Genomic DNA, 22057 nt, shown 5'->3' on the forward strand with positions numbered 1-22057 from the left:
TTCTGCCGTACATTACTGGGTTGCAGGCATGTGCTTCACAAGTTCCATATTTCTTCATAACTAGAGACTTACGTGTCACATTTAATGAATACTAAAATGTGTTTTTAGCTGGTACTGTTGTCAGGAAAGTCTCTATTCTGATAGACTTTGGCCAACCACAAATCCAAGATTCTATAGAAGTATGTGGAATTCAAGGTTGTAAAGAACTAGAAATACAGGGCATTCAGATAGAGAAAGGGAGAAGAGAAAAACAGGATTGCAATTATTTTTATGCATTAGAGATTAAATTTTTTATTTGTTTCCTGAAAATTTACAGGAAAAATCTTGTCATATTTAAGTATAGGTCATAGTCACACTGAATTCCCATGAGTTCACCCATAATTTCAGAGAACAATTTTTTCTTCTTCATATGCTCTGTCTTACTAAGATGTGATGATGATTCCTGAATTTATGAATCCATGGTATGGGTAAGAGTACCATTAGTATACCATTTGCTCTTCTCCGGTTTTGTTTTTATTTTGTGGGAAAGTCTAGTTGTTTGTCATATAGACCAGGCTATCCTAGAGCTCACAATGTAGCACAGGCAGCCCTCAAGCTCATCACAGTCCTGCTTCAGCCCCCTAAGTAGGGGTTACAGAAGTATGCTATTTTCGTGGTCCTGCCTTGACGGGGTTCACACATTCCAGAGCAGGGGGCATGTGGATTAGAACAGAGATAGAGAGGCACAGAATAGAACTGGGAGGGCAATTCAGAGAATACTGAATTATCCCACATCTATTTTCCATACGCTTATATAATCCCACCTAAAAAGGGAGGGAAAAACGCAAAAGACTGCTTTAACATGAGAGGAAGAACATTACCTCTTCAATACCTGAAGATCAAGCAACTGTACTCTGAGTTAAGTATTCTGTTTTTTAGGTAGGACATGCAAGGACCTAAGGTGTGGACCTTAGGCCAAGCATCCTGTAGGCACCCACTCCCTCGGTCAAACCTCTTGTCATATCCCTGACAGAAAATATTAGGGAGCAGGAATAAAAATGAACTCTATGACCTTTAGTCAAGGTGGAACAGTTCCACCTATATGGGCCATCTTAATACCCAAAACACCAAGTAATCATACCCTAGGTCAAGATACCTTGTTAGTAACCACACCTTAGGTCAGACGTCTTGTCAGTAACCTTGAAGGAGCAGTTCTGTGGGCTCCGACATGTGGGTACCTAATAATGCTGACTGGCTGGTTGGTTGGTTGTAGTGCTAAGGGTTAACACCAGAGAAGGTGTATAGCCTGGTTGACCTTGAACCGCAGTTTCCATGAGCTGATTATCAGCGTTGCTGCAGCCAGCAGTGGTCTCTGTGCTTGTACTTTGTGGTCTCTTGCTAGCTCTAGATCACAGCTCACTTTCTTCTTCTCTTCAGAGATGGGAACAACAGATTGAACACTTGTCTAAATCTATGGCATTCTTGGCAAAATAAAAGACAAGGTTAAGTTCTATATCCAAGATAAATGGTATGACTTTGAATCAGTCTGTTAATATGTAATGATTTCTACTTTCTTTCCATTGTTACCAGATGCTTTTTACCTTTTAAACTACTCCCTAATATTTTCTTCTAATAGATTTATAATTATGGCTTAAAATTAATTTTGTTCTAACTAAACATGGCCCATCAAACACAAGACTCTCTAAGAAAAATATTTAGTAAATCTAACAGAAATATTAACAGATGAATATGCAGATACCAAGCCTATTGCTTCTGGTGCATAGGATATAAACCTTGAATGTTTATGTTGCATAAGCAGACTCTGATGAGAAGAGCTTCCTCATAAGTGAAGAGCCATGTTCCATGAGGAAGTGACATCCTGTTGGCCATCATTCAGGTGATGGGGCTTTAAGAAACTTGCATTTCCTCTATAGGCTTGCTTCATCCAACAATGAAAATATTCTATAATAAACACAGTAAATCCTGTTCATCCAAGTTCAAAAGAAGAAAGCAGTAAATTCATTTTACAGTATGTATCACAATGTGTGAACAAAGCTGGAGCTTGTCCAGACTGCTGAAATGCTCAGCTACAGAATGCCTAGAGCACGGTCCTGATCCTGGTGAAAACTGTGGTGTGCACCTCCAGGGGACAAAGGATGACTTACAAATGTATGTCAATGTATAATTCCCGGCAAAGACAAACCAGCCTATCAGAACTGTATATAACAGTAATGGGGTTGGCGACTTGCCTGGATTTCCTGTTTTGGTTGACTTTCTGAGTCAGTTGGAAGGGCTAAGCTAGCCCCACAAGGCTGATAGAGCACTAATTAGCAGATTCATCAATCATCTCCAGCAGCACCATTCCCAGTGGGGACAGACATCATGCCGTGCTAGAGGTGCAGGTGGAGTCGCGGGGGGGACAGAATGCGAGCTTTGTTTGAGCTGGAGTTGTCCTCTCTCTCCTGTTCTTAGACACTGGCAATGTGACTTTCTGGGCCCAAGACTCCTGCCAGGACTTAACTCCGGTGGTTCCACTGTGACACACAGTGTCTTCATGGCTGGTTATATCTCACTAATACATGTGAATCAGCTCAAATCGCATCTTAGCCGAGTGATTTCTTATTTCACTGTGTTTACTGTGTATAACTCTTAGTTAGCCTAATGACATTGCCATGTTCCCACCTGTCATTCATCCATGACTCTGATGATCCTGCCCTTGTAGAGCACACTCTATTCTGCTCCCTGTGGTATCATTCAGAGTTGCATCCTTAGTCCGTTGCTGTTGTTTAAGTGTGTAAAGTGAATAGAACCACAGGGACAGTGGAAGTAGACAGTGTCGTTGGTATCAGTGAAGTACCCGATCTTCCACCAGTAAGTGTGACCATAGGACAGCGAGGAAAACCCCTTCTATTTCTTCTTTCCTTTCTTTCTTTCTTTCTTTCTTTCTTTCTTTCTTTCTTTCTTTCTTTCTTTCTTTCTTCCTTTCTTCCTTTCTTCCTTTATTCCTTCCTTCCTTCTTTTCTCTCTCTCTTTTTTCTTTCTTCCTTTCTTTCTTTTATTGGATACTGTTTCCTTTATCTCAGTGTACAGTGGCAAAGTGCTTATTTAACATGTGCAAGGCCTTGTAGCTCATCCTACAACTACAAAACAAAAGAAACCAACCAATGGACAGATGAGAAAAAAAATAAAAACAACTTAAATGAGTCAAGAAATTCTTCATGTTTATGCATCAAAATATGTATAGTTAAGATTTTAACTTTCTCCAAATTAATCTGTATAATAAATATGGCACCTCAAACTCTCATCAGGTTATTTTGTAGACGTTACTGCTTCTCTCTCTCTCTCTCTCTCTCTCTCTCTCTCTCTCTCTCTCTCTCTTTCTTTTTCTCCTTCCTTCCTTCTTCCTTCCTTCCTTCCTTCCTTCCTTCCTTCCTTCCTTCCTTCTCTTCTTTTTTTAATTTTGAAGCAGCCTTTCTCTGTAGCTTTGGAGCCTGTCCTGGAAATCACTCCATATACCAGGTTGGCCTTGAACTCACAGAGATCTGCCTGCCTCTGCCTCCCAAGTGCTAGGATTAAAGGTGTGCACTACCACCACCTGGCAGAGTGACTGCTTTTTAAGCAGATCAGAGTTGGAGGCATTCCCTGCCTGAAGACTGTCTGCTTAGGTGTAAGAACAGTGATGGAAAGTGAAGGGAATGAATAAAGTTGGAATATAGATCTCTAAAAGCTCCTTCCTCCTCCTCCTCCTCCTCCTCCTCCTCCTCCTCCTCCTTCTCCTCATCCTCCTCCTTCTTCTCCTCCTCCTCCTCCTCTTTCCTTCTTCTTTTTTGTTTTCCCAAGATGTGGTTTCTCTGTGTAGCATCCCAGGCAGTCTTGGAACTCTCTGTGTAGACCAGACTGGCCTTTAACTCACAGAGATCCACCTGCCTTTGCTTTCTGTGTGCTAGGATCAAAAGTCTGGACCACTATTGCCCAATTAAGTTTCATACTTTTTAAAAAAGAGATACCAACGTTGTTCAGGGCGAGAAATTATAAGGTTCTTACCAACTATTTGGAAGAATGGGAGAGCCCTATTAAAAAGAAAAGAGCTAGGCAGTGGTGGCACATGCCTTTAATCCCAGCACTCGGGAGGCAGAGGCCAGTGGATCTCTGTAGTGAGGAGCTGCGGACAGGGCTACTTTTCATCCCTCCCGGCTCCCGCATGGCTTAGTTTTACACCCGAAATAATTACACAGAAACTGTATTCTTTTAAACACTCCCTGGCCCTTAGTTTCAGCCTCTTACTCACATCTTGACTAACCCATATCTAATAATCTTTGTAAAACCACGAATGGTGTCTTACCGGGAAAGATTCAGCACATCTGACCTGGTGGCTGGCTTCATCGCATCTCACTGAGGAGAGGCAGGGCAGTCTGACTAACTTAGGAGAGGTGAGGCATCTGACTGAGCCATCTACCTCACTTCCTTCTTCCTGTTCTGTCTACTCCACCCACCTAAGGGCTAGCCAAGGCAGTTACTTTATTTATTAACCAATGAAATCATCAGATAGATAGAAGACACACCTACATCAGATCTCTGTGAGTTCGAGGCCAGCCTGGTCTACAAGAGCTAATTCCAGGACAGGCTCCAAAAGCTACAGAGAAATCCTGTCCTGAAAAACAAAACAAAACAAAAACAAACAAAAAAAACAAAGGAAAAAAAACTCCTGACCTTTTTCTCATAGCACAAATAATAACTAGTTTATGATCAATAAGAAACCTAAATGTATCAATTTGAATGCAAAGATATTTTTAGTGAGCAAATATTTATAATTTTGACTTAATTAAAAATATAAAGTGTAAGAAAATAATGGTAAATTGCACTAAAATTTAAAACTTCCTTTTAAATTATATTAAGTAAATACAGTGTTACTTAGATGAATGATTTTAGCACTGACTGTCTCTGTGCAGCCAATTGGTATGCTTTCCCTCAGAGCACACCCTGCTTTGCTCACTCGCCTAAGCCCTTTGTGGAGGGCTGAGGCTTCAGTTTGGCTCGTTTGTTGGTGTCCTTGTTCAGTTCACATTTGGGCAGTCATGCTATATGGACAAAAAAGGTTCTATCCAGGAATATATGTATTCATGTAAATACATATATACACAATAATAAAGGGAAAAGAGGCTGTGAATTGGAAGGAGAGCAGGGAGGGGTGCATGGGAGAGTTTGGAGAGAGGGTAAAGAAGGGAGAAATGTAATTAAAACTCAACCTCAAAAATAAAGCAAAACAAAAGACAATGAGGAGTTGAGAGACTAATAAAATATAAACACCAATAAAGATGATTTAAGTAAACTTTAAAGAAGAATTAGTATTTATAAAATGGTTTATGACAATTATATACAAGATTTAAAGCACTTATGATTCAATAGTTAACAAATTTATAGGGTCATACGTTTAAAGTAGCCATATAGTAAGGTTTTAATTTCATCCTATTAAAATATGCCTGTACTTGAGAAGGTCAATTCATCAAAGGATATTTTGTTCTGAGTATATGCAGTGTCTCTCAGCATCACTAATCATTCAGGGCCAATGTATTAGTGAACAGGGAAATGCTGCTGTATACTATCTCGGAGACTGAATGTTAAAAATTTATGGTTTCATGTATTGACAAGCACTATAGATCAAGTAGAGCATTTAATGGTGGTGGGAATAGAATAAAGCTCTATTTGCAAGTTTGCAAATTTGCAAGTTTGACAGCTTCTCCTTCTCTTCTTCTCCTCCTTCTCTCCTTTCTCTTTCCTTCCTGTGTAACTGAAGAAGACCTTTAATTCCCAGTCTTCCTGCTTTAATTAGATACATTTTAAAGCATGCATATGTCCCGCCTGCCATCTAGTGTTTCTTGTTTATGTACTCATGAACACTAAGACACATGTGTATACAAAACACAAATACATAGGAACATTATTAATAATAGCTGAAAGAAGATATAATTAAAATGTTCTTTAACTAATCATGCAATGAGCAAAATGTGTTATGTCTCCACCAGTGAACAGCTTCATGGCCATGCGAAAAATCAAAGTCCTGATAACCATCTCCACCCATAGGGCTCTCACAGCCACTACACTGAGAAAAGCCAGGCATGTTGGGCAACATGATGGCACACATCATTAATCCCAGCAGAAGCAGAGGCGGGCGGATCTCTGTGAGTTAGAGACCTACCTGGTCTAGAAAGCTAGTTCCAGGGCAGCCAGAGGTACACAGAGTAACTCTTTCTCAAAAAACCAAAAGGTAGGGAGGGAGAGAGGAAGGAGGGAAGGAAGGAAGGAAGGAAGGAAGGAAGGAAGGAAGGAAGGAAGGAAGGAAGGAAGGAAGGAAAGAAAGAAAAAAGAAAGGAAGGAAGAAAAGGCGAGTCAGACTCAGAAGCCAGGGTCCCATTTGATACTTATTTTGTAATCTAAGAAAGGAAGAACTATAATTACAAAACATATCTGTGATTACTCAGAACCACAGGTAAAGGGGCATTTACATTACGTGGAAAGAAGTCAGGAATGTTTTGGAACTAATGAAAGTGTTCCATATTCATGCCATTGTTTGTTATACAATTGCACAGTTATCAAAATCATCAGATTATCCAACTAAAACGTGGTCAGTTTTCTTAGACATATGTATAACCTCAAAAGACAGAACTAAAAGCTGTGTGGTAGTCGCTGTGATTAACCTAGAAAGTGGCATTGCACTGCATTGCAACTGCATTGGCAGTGTGTGGAGGAGGTGAGCTCTCTAACCATAGTCTGCCTTGAACTGAATTTCTTAGTAGTAATCTGTCTCTTTTACGATGCTCTGCGCTTTTATTTTTAAAGACATTTTATTGCTATTGCTTTTTTTACCAGAAAAAATACCATAAAATTATATGCATCTGGAACTTTTTTCTTGTTCAAACATGGATTTGTACATAATTTTTTGTGTTTTTTTAATAATGCATCTTGGTCCGCTATTGTGTGCTGCCCACGGTTTCCATGATTAGTATTCCATCAAAAATTCTGTGATCCCAAACATCAAATTTTTATTTTCTTGTATTTTTCTGTGATCCATCTCAAAGCCAGCTATGTGGACCTCTCTACAGTGTTACCTTATAGCATAGAGAGTGTTCTCTTAGATACAGTTGTATAAGAGAGTACCCAAGGGCCTATCATCTGCTCATGACCAAATATTTAATGCAACACTCTTTTGGTACTTAAGCTGATAAAATTAAGTCAGTATGTCCCTCTCCTCATTCAAGAGAAGGTAATTACACAAAATCAAACTTCCCAGAGCTAGGGGTCACTTGTTCAGTTGTGGATAGACAGCTGATCAAACAGACAGAGGTAGATCAATATGATATCACTAGATAATTTGTTTATTGTTATATACCTAACTAATGGAGAGCCCTGAAAATGTATAGACTAAAAAAAAGTGACCAAAGTGGTGAGGGCTAAAACTCATTTTTTTCTACTTTTAAAAGTTAAAATATTATTAAACCTTTTCACCTAAAAACAGAAAACTAAAGAAAATATAGCAACAGTTGTAAAACATTTGGAAGAATTAATTCTGGGGGAAAATGATTAGATTCTGTTTGAAAATTGTTTAACTATGTAAAGTTGTGTTGCATTGTTTATGTGAAGATATGCTGCTATTTTACCTTGCCTGCCTAAGGCACCTGACTGGTTTAAAAAAAAATGCCGACTGCCAATAGTGAAGGAGGAGGTATAGAAGGAACTTTCAGGCAGGGAGAGTAAGTAGGAGGACTTGAGAAGAGGAAAGAAAAGGCAACAACAGGGAGACACCAGAGGCCAGACAGACAGACATGGAATAAGCAGGAAAGTAGGACATACAGAATGAAAGAAAGGTAAAAAATACCAAGGCAAAATGTAGATGAATAGAAACAGGTTAAATTAAGTTAAAAGAGCTGAGCATTCATAATTAATAATAAATCTTCATGTCTTTATTTGAGAGTTGGTTGGCTGTACAAAGTTAAAAGCTTAACCACTTAGCCATCTCTCCAACCCTCTTTGTGTATTGTTGCTGCTGTTTCATTTGTTTGGAGACAGGGTCTCACAATCTATCTCTGACTGGCTGGGAACTCACTATATAGAATAGATTGGTCTCAAACTCCTAAAGAGTGTCCTGCCTATATTTCCTAAGTGCTGAGATCCTAGGCATATGCCACCATGCACACATTTTTTAATGTGTTTTTAAATAGACCTCATAGTTATGCTTAAGGTACTATTACTAATCTGTGAGACTGGGCCATCTCAGCCAGCAGCCTTCAAGTTGTTCTGAATGCAGAACTCTGAAGAAACTACAACAGAGGAGCTCTGAACGGCTGGATCACTTGGGTCTACCACTTTCATTGGTGTTTGGTTCTCTTGCTGTGAAAACACACAAACTTTCAAAGGTAATAAACATAATCTGCATTAATACAAGTATGGACTGCACATTGTATGCAAGCCAGCCCAAAAAGCTTTTGTGTATGTGTGTGTGTGTTATGTATGAGCAATTAAAACATCTGAAAACTTTAACGTTATTTGGACTAGATGAGCAAACATCTATCCATGCCTTATGAAGGATGGCATGTAATAATAAGTCATGAGGGCTCTGTGAACAAGACTCAGAGCTGTTCTCATGTCAAGGAATCAGCATATACATCACCTGTCTTTTAGGTTTATTTCTTTATTATCTGAAGCCAAGATTTTCAGGGGTTTTCCAATTCAAATTTGGTATTTATTACATTTGAAGGAATCCACACCCTTTCATTTCCTATGAAAGCAAAAGTATAAACTCTCTCCCAATGCAATCCATTTTCTGAATTTCCTTTTGGAGGTAAGACATCCCTAAGGTATCTAGCCTGGTTTAATCCAGCAGTTCCTTTTACAGTCCCATGTTTCTCAGCAGCTCTCATTTCCTCATCAGCAATCAAAAATTCAAAGTCAGCAAACACCAGACAGGATCTGGATTCTCTGTGTATTTCTCATCTTCACATGGCTTTTTTTTTATATTACTATACTCTTTAAAGACTTTACTTAATTATCTTTATTTCTGTTTTCCTTTGACTGTCTATACTAACTTTATTTTCTTTGTTAAGCACCTACACACACTTTGGCCAGTTTAGAGTCTTTTGCAGTCTGGACCTGTTTTACTATGCACCTGTAGCCTTCTCCAACTGTGTGAGACAAATATTAAACTGTTAGGGCAGCAGCTAAACCCTCTGCCATGCAGCTCTGGAAGTTGGCTCAGGTTCATGAGAACCGAGCCTACTATGAAGAGCTCTTTTACCTTAATTTAACCTGTTTCTATTTCTCTACATTTTGACTCAGGGCTTTTTGCCTTTCTTTCATTCTGCTTCTTCCTTTTATGACTGTCTGGCCCCTGTCATCTCCTTTCTTTTTCTTTTACCCAAACCTAAATTCCTCCTCCTACTTTCCCTGCCTGGAAGTTCTGCCTATATATCCATCCTTGCTATTGGCCATTCACCTTTTGACTAGACCAGTCAGGTGCCTTAGGCAGGCAAGGTAAAAGGGCAACACATTTAACATCATTAAACAAATAGTGCATACCTTTACACAGTTAAATGCAGCCTATCTTTGCATAGTTAAATATTCCTCAACAAAGAGTAATTGATGCCCCCTCAGAGGACTGGAGTTTAGTTCCTAGCATCCACATGATGATTTATAACCATCTGTGACTCCGATTCCACAATATCGGATGTTCTGTCATCTGTGGGCAGCAGGCACATAGATGGTACATAGACATATATGGTACATAGACATATATGGAGGAATAGCATTCAAATACATAAAATAAATAAATATTCTTTAAAATACACATAAAAGGCCAATCTAGACTTGTCTAGAACAGCCATTCTAGGATATGAGGTTTTTTATTTAATTTCTTTATATATGTAATATGAGACACAAGTTCTGATAAACATGTATTTATGAAAAACATAAATTCAAATATCAAGATTAATTTAGTGCACTAAAGATGTTAAGTATCTTATCATAGTAACTGTAATATCTCTCATTAAATCATCTTGTGCATCTTTGGGCAATTAAGAACAGTCCTTTTATAACAGGAAACAAAGATACTGTCAGTCCTTGCAAACACGTACAGATAAGCACAAAAGAGGGAAGTAATATGTCAAACTGTGTTTCTAAATTGTGGACACAGTCTTACTTTAAAAAATGCTAAGATATTTACAGAACACTCTTAGAAATAGTGACTTAGTTTATCTAGATTGCAGAACACAAAGCCGGTATTTAAAACTCAGTTATAGTTCAACATTCTAAAATTTAAAAAAAAAAATCACATTTACTTCAGAAAGCACAAACTGCTTGGAGATACTTAATTGCTTAAGGCCTGTGATCCGAGAAAGTAAAAATTAAGAAAGATGTCACGTGTTCATGAACCACATGAGCTCATACTGTCAGGATGGCTTTTGAAAACAATTCCAGGTCAAACCCTGGTGTGCTTTCCTGGAGAAAGTGGCAGGCTGATTATAACCTCTATATGCAAATATAGAGAAAAGACACACAGAGGCCAAGAACTTAAAACCTAGTTTCAGAATGAACTATGTGACAATCGTGGGAGTGTTGTAGTGGTAAAAGTGTAAACACGTCTGGGTGGCACCGACTACAGAGTCTAGAAGTTGTCTTACATGTAAAATCAACTGACGTGCACAGTGTAGTAAAGCAATCCAGTGTTTGCCAAAAACAGTCTTGGTGTGTATGTGTGTGTGTGTTTATTGATTATATTGAGTTATACATTTTTCTCTGTTCCTCTCCTTTCCTTCCCCCTTCCCTTCTACCCTCTCCCATGGTCCCCATGCTCCCAATTTACTAAAGAGGTTTTGTCTTTTTCTACTTCCCATGTAGATTAGATCCATGTGTGTCTCTCTTAGGGTCCTCATTGTTGTCTAGGTTCTCTGGGATTGTAAATTCTAAGCTGCTTTTTTTTTTTTTGCTTTATGTCTAAAAGCCACTTATAAATGAGTACATATGATATTTGTCTTTCTTGGTCTGGGTTACCTCACTCAATATGATGTTCTCTAGATCCATCCATTTGCCTGCAAATTTCAAGCTGTCATTTTTTTTTTCTGCTGTGTAGCACTCCATTGTGTAACTTTACCACATTTTCCTTATCCATTCTTTGGTCGAAGGGCATTTCGATTGTTTCCAGGTTATGGCTATGGCAAACAATGCTACTATGAACATAGTTGAGCACATGTCCTTGTGGCACGATTGAGCATCCTTTAGGTATATACCTGAAAGTGGTATTGCTGGGTCTTGAGGAAAGTTGTTTCCTAATTTTCTGAGAAATTGCCATATGGATATCCAAAGCAGCTGTAACAGTTTGCACTCCCACCAGCAATGCAAGAGTGTTCCTTTACCCCACAACCTCTCCAGCATAAGTTGTAATCAGTGTTTTTGATCTTGGCCATTCTTACAGGTGTAAGATGGAATCTCAGAGTTGTTTTGATTTGCATTTCTCTAATGGCTAAGAATGTTGAGCATTTCTTTAAGTGTCTTTCAACCATTTTAGATTCCTCTGTCAAGAGTTCTCTGTTTAGGTCTGTATTCCATTTTTTATGGGATTGTTCTTTTGATGACCAATTTCTTGAGTTCTTTGTATATTTTGGAGATCAGTCCTTTGTCTGACGTGGGATTGGTGAAGAACTTTTCCCATTCTGTAGGCTGTCATTTTGTCTTGTTGACCATGTCCTTTGCTTTACAGAAGCTTCTCAGTTTCAGGAGCCCCCACTTATTGTTTCTCTCAGTGTCTGTGCTACTGGGGTTATATTTAGGAAGTAGTTGCTTTTGCCAATGTGTTCAAGTGTACTTCCCACTTTCTCTTCTATTAGGCCCAGTGTGGTTGGCTTTATGTTGAGGTCTTTGATCCATTTGGACTTGAGTTTTGTCTATGGTGATAGATATTGATCTATTTGTATTCTTCTACATATCTATTTACATTTTTCTACATGTTGATATCCAGTTATGCCAGCACAATTTGTGGAATATGCTTTCTTTTTTCCATTTTATATTTTTTTACTTCTTTGTCAAAAATCAGGTATTCATAGGTGTTTGGATTAATATATCTGGGTCTTCAATTCAGTTCCATTGATCCTCCTGTCTGCTTTATGCCAGTACCAGGCTGTTTTCAGTACTGTAGCTCTGTAGTAGAGTTTGAAGTAAGGGATTGTGTTGCCTCCAGAAGTTCCCTTATTGTACAGGATTGTTTTAGCTATCCTGAGTTTTTGCTTTTCCATATGAAGTTGAGTACTGTTCTTTCAAGGTCTGTTAAGAATTTTTCTGGGATTTTGATGGGCACTGTATTTAATCTGTAATTGCTTTTTGTAAGATTACCATTTTTACTATGTTAATTCTACCTACCCAAGGACATGGGAAATCTTTCCATTTTCTGGTTTCTTCAATTTCTTTCTTTAAAGATTTAAAGTTCTTGTCATACAAGTCTTCCACTTGTTTCGTTAGAGTTATTCTGAGATATTTTATGCTACTTGTGGCTATTGTGAAGGGTGTTGTTTCTCTGATTTCTTCCCCTGTCCTTTTATCCTCTGTGTAAAGTAGGACTACTGATTTTTTTTTTTGAGTTAATCTTGTATCCTGCTACATTACTGAAAGTGTTTATGAGTTGTAGAAGTTCCTTGGTAAAATTTTTGGGGTCACTTATGTAACCTGTCATATTATCAGCAAATAGTGAGAGTTTGACTTCTGCTTTTCTGATTTGGATCCCCGTGGTCTCCTTTTGTTGCTCTAGGTAGGACCTCAAGAACTATATTGAATATCTTGTCTTGTTCCTGATTTCAGTGGGATCACTGTGATTTCTCTCCATTTAGTTTGATGTTGGCTGTGGCTTGCTGCATATTGCCTTTGTTATGTTTAGGTATGTTCCTTCTATTCCTGCTCTCTCCAAGACCTTTATCATGAAGGATTATTGTATCAAAATATACATCAAAGGATTTTCAGCATCTAATGAGATGATCATGTGGTTTTTATTTTTCAGTTTGTTTATATGGTGGATTATATTGACAGATTTTCTTATGTTGAACAATTCTCGCATCTCTGGCGTAAAGCTGATTTGATTAGGAAGATGATGACTCTGATGTGTTCTTGGATTCTATTTGCCAGTAGTTTGTTGAGTATATTTATATCAATGTTCAAGAGTAAAATTGGTCTGTAATTCTCTTTCTTACTAATGCCTTTATGTGGTTTGGGTATCAGGGTAATTGTAGCCTCATAAGAAGAGCTTGACAATGTTCCTTCTGTTTCTATTATATGGGACAATTTGAGGAGTTTGGGTATTAGTTCTTCTTTGAAAATCTTTTAGAATTTTGAGCTGAAACCATCTGGTCCTGGGCTTTTTGTTGTTGTTGTTGGGAGATTTTTGATGACTGTTTCTATTTCTTAAGCAGTTGCAGGTCTATTGAATTTCCCTATCGGGTTTTGACTTAATTTTGGTAAGTGATATTTATCCAGAAAGTTGGCCATTTCTTTTAAGTTTTCCAATTTTGCAGAGTACAAATTCTTGAAATACGACCTGATAATTCTCTGGATTTATTCTGTGTCTGTTGTTTATGTCCTCCTTTTCATTTCTTATTTTTTAATTTGGTTATTTTCTCTCTTTTCCTCCCTTTCTTTGTGGGAGTTTTTAATTTCCTCTTTAAGGGCCTCAAATATTCTCCTAAAGTTATTTTTTAGGACATTTTCTTTTGCTTCATCTATGTTTAGTTGTTCAAGTCTTGCTGTTTTAGGGTCACTACTTTTTACTGGTGTTGGGTTGTTCTTTGTGGTGTTGCATATGTTCTTACCTTGTCTACCCAGCTTTCCCTCTGATTGATGTAGTTTTAGCTGTCTGTGACTCTAGTGATAAATCTTCCAGGTGCCAGAGAATCCAATGCTCAGATGGTTGCTCCTCATGGTGCAGTCAAGGCCATGGTTCCAGTCACCCCATTGGTCACTTTATGGTCTTGGAGGTTGCTCTGTGTTCCCTGGGTTTGCTCTGCAATATCAGGGGTTGTTTGGGCCTACTCCCTTGGGGTTTTTTTCTGCTGAGGTTGCTGCCTTGGGCCTGCTCTGGCAGATGTTGCTGGCTTAGGCCTGCTCCAGTGGAGATCACTGAATTAGACCTGCACCAGGGGATGTAGCTAGCTCATACTTGCTACCTCAGAGGTTGTCAATTCACACCTGGTCGGGTAGAGGTCTCTGGTTTGGGCCTGCCCCCTCAGTGGTGGCTCCTTTGTACCTGCTCCTGTGGAGTTCACTGCCTCAGGCCTGCTCTGGCAGAGGCTGCTGACTCAAGGCCTATTTCAGTAGATGTCCCTGGCCTGGGCTTGTTTCTGCAGAGATCCCTGTCTTGGGCCCAGTCCCACAAAGGACTCTGGCTCAGGCCTACTCTCTCAAAGGTCCCAGACTCAAGCCTGGATCCTCAGAGGTCTCTGCCTCAGGCCTACCCCCTCAGAGGTCCCAGACTCATACCCAGACTTGCAGAGGTTTCTGGTTCCTCCCTACTCCCTTGGAGGTCCCAGACTCACTGTAAAGAACAGTCTTTAACAAATGGTATTGAAATCACTGGCTATTTGGAAAGAAAGAAACTACCCTTATGACACAGTATGCCTGAAAATTAAATTTAACTTTGAGAAGAATTTTTAATTAAAGAAATAAAAGGAAAAAAGATTTAATCATAAAGTAGGGGAGAAATCTTAGGAATTAGTATTCATTAAATGACATCATTTATTTTTTGTATGATTAAACAGTTTACTCATGAAAATCTACTCAGTATGCCCCCAGCATGTCTGTGTTTATTATTGTGTTGACAAACAGACACTGAGACGAGGTGACAACTTCATCACATAGTAAGTCTGAATTCATCTCCTCCACATGATTTTGAAGATGGTCTTCTGCTAAAGCAGAAACTGCTGATTGTTTTTAAAAAGTCATATACGTAATTTGAAATGCTGAGATCAAAAAGCATAAACTGGGAGAGTATAATAGATTAAACACATAAATATGTAAATGTACATTTTGTGTGTATACATATCTACAAAAAACCAAATAAAAATATATACCAAAATGTACTAAGAGTCATTTGACCTCAATCATAAAAATAAACAATTTTTAAAGTGGACAAAACTTTTGAAAAAGTATTTCATCAAAAAAGAGAAAAAAAGAGAAATAGATGGTAAAATGTGAATGATTATAATCATTGTCCTAAGAGCACTGATACCAGACAACACCAGGATGGCTGCTGATTCAGAGAGTGGCTGCCCCAGGTTATGGTGAAGATGTACGGCAGGTGTGGATCTTGTACAGCATGAGGAGAATAGGAAAGGGCAGCCTCTTATTCAGAAGACAACTTGGCAACTCTTCGAGAAGTTACACACACATCTGACTCAATGCATTATTTGTTAAAGGAGAATGAAAACATGTCTATAAAGGCTCACATGCAAATATTTATAGTAACTTGATGCATAATATCTAAAATCATCTAAATTTAGGACTATTAATAGAATATGTCTGCCAAAAATCTATCCTATACAGTAAAACATTCTCTAAACATCACAGTTTCCTTTAAGTGAAACTCCCAGAGATTAGCATGGAACCAGAGTGAAGAAGTTTTCTAGAAAGCAATATAAGTAAGTGCTTCGGGTCGATGGACTTTCCCCATATTTTCATTGCTGGAGTGATCACGGGCCTTTGTGTTCGTTGTTCTTATTGAATCAAACATTTAAAATAGGTGTTTACTGAATTACTGAATATGAATTTTATTTGACAAAGGAAATCTGTAGGATCCTTTTTATACTTGACTCCCAAAGAGGAATGAAATGATAAACATCTGAGCCTAATTCTAAGCCAAGTCTAGTCTATTGGAAACTGTATGAAAGTGTTTTGGAAAGGAAATTAACTAGAAACATCTAAGAACAAATAATTTAATCTTTATTGTCCTTATACAGAAAATGGTGATCTACATGGTTTAAGATTGAATAAAACAACATTCTGTTGTCAAGGGATACGTTTAACAATTAAGCATAGAAAAGGCTGAGCATTACATTTAAAATAATGATTCTAAGTGGTGTTTAGAAACCATACACTACAGACATATTATTTGCATTTTTGAAAATAGAGTCATATGTTAATGTGAAAGAATACGCCATGTTATATAAAACACATAATACTGACAAAGGCTGATCATAAATGATGCGACTTAAAGAAAGTTAGTGTTTTTCCAGTTTATTTCTTTTAACTTAGCATCTTATACGAAATAATATCAACAGATATTTTCCCATTGTTTTTTGAACCACTGTCTTTCTAACATCTTCAAACACACACATACACACACACATACACAAACACACACTGGATTACTTTACCACCTTTTTCTATAATTTTTTTGTTAAAAACAAATTGCAATAAAACCCTTGTATTTCTCCTTTTTGTCAACAAAGTCCTAGAAACTCAGCAAAAGTCAATGTCCCTCCATTAATCACCTAATGTGGGGTCTACTACAAAATGTTTTTTTTTTTTTTTTTTTTTTGCAATGTTATGGGACATTGTTATAGAAATGTTTTGGATCATCAGGTCCAGGTGACTATGTCCTGGCTTCCATTTCCTGAGTCATCAAAATGTGTAAAGTACTGCACAGATTGCATCTATTATGACTTTCCTGAGTGTTCATTCTTTGTGGAGTATCCCTGATTTTTGCCCTTCTTTTTCTTGCTTAGCTGTGTGTGGAAAGTGTTTCCCTGGCTGAGTAAACCTATCATCTCTTATGTCCCAGCAGTCCATGAGTCCTAGTACTTTCTAGTCTAAATAGACTGCTCTGGCTTGAGTGTGACCATTCTCCTTAGCTGGCTAACTGTGACTTCATTACCCTTTTTGAACATTTCCACAGGTTTGTGATTGGGCGAGAAAAACCAGGACAAGTGAGTGAGGTTGCCCAGTTGATAAGCCAGACCCTGGAGCAGGAGCGACGCCAGAGGGAACTGCTAGAGCGCCACTATGCGCAGTATGATGCGGATGATGACGAGGTAGGGAGCACAGCTGTTTCTTCTCACCATGTTGCTCCTGTCTCGCGGGCTCTTTATAGTTTTCGAAGGAGGATGTCATCTACGCCGAGCTGAAATTCAACCTCTTGGAAAAGAAATACCACTTGTACCTGATATTCTCTTATAAATTGAATCATGGTTTCTAGAACACTATGAAAGCAAATCAGTCTTAACTTTTTAACAAACTATTGAAAAAAAAATCCATAGAAACAAGCAGAACCCATATAAGTAATGGCTGTCTGTATCATTGGAATTAGATGGTTTTTCTTTCTGCTTTGTATGTTTCCAATCATTTCCAAATAGTCTAAAATAGTTTGTAATACTTTTTTGGAAGAATCAATAAAACACTTAAACGAAGACACACACATACACAAACATAGACAGAAAAGCACTGGAGATGGCTGAGGTTTTCCAGAGGCTTCTCCTCACCCCAGGAAGAGAAAGGTTTTTGGATGTGCTCGCAGTGATCTGTGCTAACATAACGCAGAGCCAAGCATTTCCACCAGTATATGTCCCATGGCACAGGTACATATTGGAATGATCTTACATCCTGAGCTCTGTGGAAGATCAAGTAAATGAGTCAACACTAACCCCCAAGTGAACACGGCTCTCCGGAACCCTTGTGTGGTGTAATGAGACACAGACGCTGGACTGTTTCTAATGTCAATTCCAAGTGCACACTGATAGGCTGGGACAACACACTTTATTACAAACACATTCAAACGTACATATGTTTCATATTGGCATGTCAAAAGATTCATCAGTAATTTAGCTGTAGTATTTCATACTTCATACACGTGCAAATGCTCCAAAAAATAAATATTCTTTATGTCAGCTGATACAGCACAGGGAGATTTCATACATTCAACTTCTGCGCACCTGAATATATTATTTATCCAGACTGTGGTTTTGCTTTTATCTATGACACAGAAAGAGATTAATGAGTGGACATTCAGGTCTTTTTCATGTATATTAATTTAGCAGGCTTTAATCCAAATATATATTAAACTTTCATGCGTTTGCGGTATAATGAGGACATAGTCTCCATTTGTTACATTAACAAATTGCAGGTCACATATCAATTAACATTTTTTGTTCTATTTTTTATTTATTTAATTTTTTAATATTATTAAAAATTTCCATTTCCTCCCCTCCTCCCCCTACCCTCCCCTCCCCTCCACCCATACCCCCACTCCCTCCCTCTCCAGACCAAAGAGCCATCAGGGTTCCCTACACTATGTTAAGTCCAAGGTCCTCCCAACTCCCCCCAGGTCCAGGAAGGTGAGCATCCAAACTGACAAGGCTCACACAGAGCCTGTTTCTTGAGACAGGTTCTCCTTATGTAAAACCTTGCCCAGGCTGTCCTTGAACTCATAGCAGCTCTTTCCCTCAGATTCCCTGCTTTTGGATTACAAGTGTGAGCCACCGTACTTGGCATCATTCAACTTTTGACCAAAGAATAATACAGCAGAGAGATTGTTCATGACTGAAATAGTCTTTTAGAATTATTTTCTCCATTTCATTTTATACTTACGGAATATATTTGACCAAAATTTTCTTATTGTACTGGAATACTAAGTCAAAAATACATTATCTAAAATTTTGAAACTAAACAGATGATCTCCTCAAATATTTGGCCTAGTTTTCAATTCCCTACTCTAGTGTTTTATGTTTTACTAGAAGCATCTAGGCCTACTATAGGATTATAGAATCATTTTCTTCAGGTTTGGATTTTCACTTCTCTACTCTGATAGAGTTTCGTATTTGATGGTCTGGGAAGTAGAGAAACATCAACTGGTGGGGAAAAGAAAGAGGCCCAGCTAGGACCGTGTGCCACTGTATTGCTGGCTATAAAGTACAGAGGTGAGGCTACACCAGAGCTGCTGTTGGCTCATGGTCCACACTTAGAAAGTAAGTACTCAGTCTGGACCAGGGTGTGGGAGCCCGCAGATAATGCCAGCCCTGAGGAAGCCGAAGGAAGGACAGAAGAGCTTGAGTCCAAGGCCTGTCTGACATGGTGTTGATTTTGTTTTGTTTCCCTGTGTTTAACTAAAGAGAATAGGTTTACAAGTAAGGGGAATGCTAAAATAATCTAGCCACTGGAAATCTCCTCTAGCTAAAGTCCTCTGTCTCGTAATCATGATACTTCCAGTTACTTTGAGGAATTGACTGATCACAATTAGCCACCCTAAAGTTTTAATGTAAGCTTCTAAAGTCTCTCTCTTTTTCTCCCCCTGCTCCTGTGTGGGGGGGGGGGTGGGGGGGAGAGACAGAGACAGAGAGACAGAGAGGAGAGAAGGAGAGAAGAGAGAGACGAGAAATAGAAAGGGGAAAGTGATTTTCTTCTAAATTCATAGTTTGAATAAATGAAAGAATTATTTATTTGTTTATTTGAGAAAAGCAAAGAGAGTTCTTTGCTACTTGGACGTGTTTTTAGGAGGAGAAGAGTGAGTGAAACTGGGATCATAAACTTTTCTGGGAGTCGATCGCATTGAGCCTTTAAAGCACGATAGCGAGAGATTCCCCCTACAGCTCCAACAACCACGGTGTTTTTCCAGCTGTCTCACTAGCTGTCGGCAGTTTCAGATCGGTGCTCTCTCCCTGACCCCAGAGACCAATGCGCTGTGCAGGTTTTAGGTGGAGCACGCAGTACTCCCGTCATGGCTCTCTCTCTCTCTACTCAGACCCAGAATAAATGGACAACAAGAGGTGTCAAAATGATTCTTGTTTTGAGTTATGGTGTTTCTTGTCATTCCTCAGGTCTGTGAGCCTTTGCTCTGTGTGTCTAATAGGGACAGTGCAAACTTGGCAGCCTGCTTTACTGTAGTCAGCCGTGTGTAAGTATATAGAGTCTATAGAGAAGATCAACTGATAGAGAAATGTTTTACAAAAAGGATTGAGTTGAATGTTCTCTTCCTTTATGAGTTGTAATAGTTGAAATCTGGAGCTCACGACTGTGTTAATGCCGGTAACACTGACCTTCTGTAGTCGGACCTCCCTTGTGCTCTTCGTCCAGTGTCCCCTTTCGTGGGTGTTCCACGGCGCCTTCCACAGCAGGCCGGGGCAAACAGCCTCAGTCTTCTGTTCACAGCACAGATGAACGTTGTACAAACAGTGAAATTTGCTCCACTGTCAGAACTTCCAATAGTGGCACTTGATTCAAATTTTTAATTAATGCTACTAAATATTAAGTTGGGGGATCAGGGTTTTATCTCTGTTTTCTGTTTTCTCTCTTCCACTGTTAATGAAAAGTAAAATGACTAAGATGTGAGTGAAATGAGAAGGGCCAATATTGGATATCCAGTGGTTAGATGGGCCTTGAATAATTGATTTAATTTCATATATAATTGACCAGTTTATTGATTTGCGTATCTTTGTTAGGACAGGCCTGCCTGAACATGTACAGTCAGTCACAGGGCCTTTCACTTCTCTTATAATTCACAGAATCATCTTGTAATTTGAAATTTAGAATCATTTTATTTGCTAAATCTCCTGTGACCTTGCCTGAACACAGCCAGGAAAACCTCTGATTACACAGAGCCACCAAGTTCAACTAGCAACTTCCCAAACGAGGGCTGAGATGAGTGTTGCCCACAGAAGGGTGCAATGCTTCTGTTTTGATCAAATTATGCAGGGTTCATTTTAACTTGGAGCACATCACATTGACAGGTTGCTCGAGTTGGCTATACAGGAAACATCTGGATGCGAGAATATTTCCTGCAGTTGTTAAAGGACACTGGCCCTTTTGTGAAGGGAGATGGTTGTGTATTAGGCCTCTGTTCATCTGCTGTAACGCTTTAGGAAATTGTAAGTCATGCTCTAGTAGAATTTGAATGTATAGATAATCCTCAAACTATTTAAATTTCTGCTGCTTCTGCTTTTCTCCAAATATTTAAACTAGAAGAGTTTCCAATAAGCAAACAGCCAATTCTGTTTGAATTTGCATTTCTGTTTCTGTGCTCTGCTAACCATTCTAATTTGGAAAAGCACAAGGAACCCTGCCTGGAGGCCGAAGACTAGGAGGGGATCCCCCAAAGAGCAGGAGATGGAAATCTGAAGGCTGAAAGGTTCACATACATGCACATCTGAGATGAGTGACCGCATGTCTAGGTTTAGGAGAACGGATAATCTCACTGGGACTGTTTGTTCCTCCCTTCCCTCCCCTTCCCTCCCCTCCCCTCCCCTCCCCTCCCCTCCCCTCCCCTCCCCTCCCCTCCCCTTCCCTTTCTTTGTGTCTTTTTTTCTTTCTTTCCAATTTGAAAGGTAACCATGGAGGATTTAATAAAGCCCTCAGTTAACACCATGCCATGAAACACTGAGTGTATGGTAAAATTTTCAAGTACAATTTAACAACATTTAATATCCCATTAAAATCTGTAACTGTCGATGTTCACCCGACAGTGGCTAGGTGATATTGCTCTGTTATTTACTTTATGGAGTGTATTTGTATTTTGGCTGTATCTCTACATAAGAACAGTATGCGGTTTGAAGTGCTGTGTGCTCAGGCTGGAAACAATATTAACTACACTTGTATCTCTTTGTCTCTTTGGTTCAGAAAATAGGTATGGTTACACTGAAGTTAAAAGGAGTCAACTTACAAACTTTTTATGATTATTTTACTTCTTTAAAGATCCTTTGATAATGGAGTGTTTGTCACATTGTAAAGCGTATATCACAAATAACATTTCAATCTCTCTCTAGGCAACAGATTACAACATGATTCATCATCAACAGAAAACAGCTTTGTCTTAAAATACAACTTATTCTTTTCTTTTATTATTTGTTTTTGTTGCTAGAATTTCATATCATTTTAATAATATTATAACACTTTGCTTCTTAGAATCTTTTCATGTATTGTATGAAATACCCATAGGAATATTTGTTTTTATTGCTTCTGTTAGCATGTAAGAATTGTAAGCAAAAGTTTAATGGAAACTTTGGTTGCATAAGTATTAAAAATGGTTTACAAAAGTAATTTTTGTGGGGAAAACATTGTAGGTCTAATA

At 38.6% G+C, this 22057-nt stretch overlaps 1 protein-coding gene across 5 annotated transcripts in view; it reads left to right on the plus strand.

The window, feature by feature from the left end:
- The window catches only part of Ppp1r9a (protein phosphatase 1 regulatory subunit 9A), a 296952-nt gene that overhangs the window by 197123 nt on the left and 77772 nt on the right, over positions 1 to 22057 (plus strand). For all 5 annotated transcript variants that reach the window (XM_038320888.1, XM_038320892.1, XM_038320891.1 and 2 more), the window contains exon 5: positions 16898 to 17033. In XM_038320888.1, coding sequence (XP_038176816.1) covers positions 16898 to 17033 — 136 coding nt within the window. The remainder of the gene's footprint in view (positions 1 to 16897; positions 17034 to 22057) is intronic.

The sequence above is a fragment of the Arvicola amphibius genome, chromosome 2, assembly GCF_903992535.2.
Source record: "Arvicola amphibius chromosome 2, mArvAmp1.2, whole genome shotgun sequence".
Taxonomy (NCBI): Eukaryota; Metazoa; Chordata; class Mammalia; order Rodentia; family Cricetidae; genus Arvicola; species Arvicola amphibius.